This window comes from Anneissia japonica, unplaced genomic scaffold (genome assembly GCF_011630105.1).
Source record: "Anneissia japonica isolate Jap-2015-1 unplaced genomic scaffold, ASM1163010v1 scaffold6406_len342834_cov151, whole genome shotgun sequence".
Taxonomy (NCBI): domain Eukaryota; kingdom Metazoa; phylum Echinodermata; class Crinoidea; order Comatulida; family Comatulidae; genus Anneissia; species Anneissia japonica.
Window position 1 is genome coordinate 109,717 of NW_022738763.1, and position 3,031 is coordinate 112,747.

At 35.0% G+C, this 3,031-nt stretch overlaps 1 protein-coding gene across 1 annotated transcript in view; it reads right to left on the bottom strand.

Annotated features, from left to right (window-relative positions):
• The window catches only part of LOC117117814 (PAN2-PAN3 deadenylation complex subunit pan3-like), a 38,420-nt gene that overhangs the window by 11,062 nt on the left and 24,327 nt on the right, over window positions 1–3,031 (bottom strand). The window contains exon 11 of the mRNA XM_033262281.1: window positions 587–676. Within this exon, the coding sequence (XP_033118172.1) occupies window positions 587–676 (90 nt within the window). The remainder of the gene's footprint in view (window positions 1–586; window positions 677–3,031) is intronic.

The following is a 3,031-nucleotide window of genomic DNA, read 5'->3' on the forward strand; positions in this document are numbered from 1 at the left end:
ACGGTCTCCTGAACAATAGAGTTTACAATTCAACACATTAGGAAATTAACAAGATGTGTATAAGAGACAGGATTGGAGTTAAATAAATCTAAAGACGGATAGTCCTGAACTAACTTGTTATACGAGGAACTTAATCTACTAATAAATCCGTTTTTTAAAATATTGACTCTACTTAAAGGAACGTAAAGAACATCTTTATTTCGTAAAACACGGACAGGAACACGAAGGGCAAAATTAGAAACTAATTCACAATCAAAGATAGAAGTCAAACATTTAAAAAGAAATATAAGGTCATTAAAATTTCTACGGGACTGGGGTGATTTAACTGAAAACTTAAAATTTACTCATAACTTCGGCAATATAGTAGTAAAGTCCATTCCAGTAAATGGCCTATCATTTTAAAGTTTATAATATGGTGAATATGAATATACTGTAAAATATTAATATCAAAGTCAATTTTCATGCTTTCCTCACTGATGCTGACTTTGGCATGGCAAAGTCCTATATTATAACGGAAATAGTAAAATAATCATGGCCTTACTTAAATTGACTGGGCATTTTACTACAATTTGTGAACTATACTCACTTTTCATGAATGAATTACGTCCTTTGTGATGAAAATGCCTCTGCATTAAGGTCATGGCTCCAGGATGATAATCATGTACAAAAACCATGGCTTGAAAAAAAATAAATTAGACAATAATTAATTACAGTAACATCTCCCAATTACGCAACCCTCTGTCCGAGCAGAGTTTGTAATTGAGAAAATTAGTAATTGAGAGAGTTGAAAGTTTCATAGCATCTCAGTGTAGTGAGGGTAGGCCTAGGCCTATGCTAGAAAGTACAGGGCTCGGTAGGCCTAAGCCTTGCCAAGAGAGCGAATTTGTCACGAAAAATGACTTGGATTTTAATGTTTCTTGCAACAAAATAGTACTTTACAGAAGCCAAAATTACCCGTACTCACTATGAAGTATTTATTTGAAGTGATTTCCGAATGAAAACATGATCAAATAATGACCAAAACGAGTGTTATTTTGGTCTTTAGAAAAAATGCATATCCATGTGAATGCGCCCTTAATTAACAAAAAGTGAGATTTACTACTGTACAGTATGCCTGAACAAGCATGCACAGCTCAAATGTAATATATCTTGGCAGAATTTCTTGCTTTAAACTTAGTTTTATGTCACTTTATTAATTTAAATGTTTTCCTTCTTAGCTGATATAACATTTTATATTATTTTTGAAGATTTTTAAATGCAATTTTAAGTGTTTTTATAAGGATAAACAACAAAATTCATATAAAAATATACCTGATCAGTAGATTTAGGATTGGATTGGATATATATTTGGTGTAATTACCAAGGATAAACCAAGAAAATTGGTTAAAAGAAAGTTATTTCCAGTGGGGTCCTTCTGGTGGTGATTGGGCAGTAAACCAGGAGACAATTCCCTACACCTTTCTGAATGCTCTTTTGTTTATAATTAAGTTTATGTTTCTGCATATGGATGTATGTTTTGTTTATCTACAGTAATTTTAATTTTCTGATTTTCATTTCTTTTCTTTTTTTCATTGTGGTCCAAAAGTGAGAGCAGTGCTGCGTCACTGGAAGTTTTATCATGTTAAAGACAAAATAAATAAATAAGTGTACTGTGTTCTTTAATGTGCACATGGGCCATATTGCACAAGGGACAAACAGCTTAAACGTTTCATCCGAAAGAGGGGGTGCAAATTGAAACTTGCATGTTTAGCTTCCCAGCTAAAACACAAGAACAGCGGTGGGAAATAAACCAGGGACCATGAGATCTCCACGTTTTAGTGCACACACAGAGACCATGAGATCTCCACGTTTCAGTGCCCACACAGGGACCATGAGATCTCCATGTTTCAGTTCACACACAGGGACCATGAGATCTCCACGTTTCAGTGCACACACTGAGGGGATATGAGATCTCCGTGTTTCAGTGCTAACACCACCAGTTAAACCAACTGAGCTAGCTCCTATCTTAAAGGAACCTAATTCATGCAACTGACGTGTTTATTATTTTCTTTTATATTAGTTTGAAGGGTGGGGAAGAGGTTCCAAATAAAAAAAAAACAAAAAACATAGGTTATACATAAACTATGACCTTACTGTCAAAACTGACAACACAGCAGTAAAGAATGAGCATTTCAAAATGGTCCACAACCACAAGTAGTAGTAGTATAAAGCAAACTATATTTTATCTGTAGTGTTTCTACTTCACTAAATTTTCTCATTTAACAAAAATAAAATGAGAGTAGGGGGTTTACTTTTCATGTTCACATTTTCACTATGGTACTGTAGTTAATTCAAGAATTATGTTTATCTACACTCAAGGTAAGGATTGAACTTATGAATATTAATGAATTATTTGAAACTGACAAAGCAAGAGAAAAGAGGATTTTACCTAAATCAAGGTTCGAAATAACGCTGGTCCGCCGGCCAATGGCTAGTAAAATGCATGGCGGACCTGTTAATTATCCCAATAACAAGTCTGCGTGACCAGTTAAAATGTCAATGAAAGAATGACGAAATACCTAAAGCTTTAATCATTCACCTCTTAACGATGTCTTTACAAAATATTTCACACAGATAATGTCAACAAGATCGCTATTTTCTGTTTATTGTCATGTTAATATCCGCTACGAACAGCCTCGGTCTCAGTCATTCAAGGCGAACCGATGAACATCACGCACTAGCCTAGACCATAGAGGAATACATGGCTAGATGTACAGAGGGAAATCACCTTCTCCGCATGTTATAGCGACAAGGAGAAGTTGATTTCCGTCTCTGTGAACACCGTGAAGTTAAAACATCCATGTCATGTATCCATCCCACAATACAACGTGGGACAAAAAATGAATAAACAACGCAACGATTTCCAGACGAAATAACGCAATAATCACACCCTGTAAATGAACCGTTCATACAGTCCCAATAGCATTGCCATGGAGATTATCTATTAAATAAAACGACACGCCAGTAAAATGTTAGATAAAGCAGGGAGTTG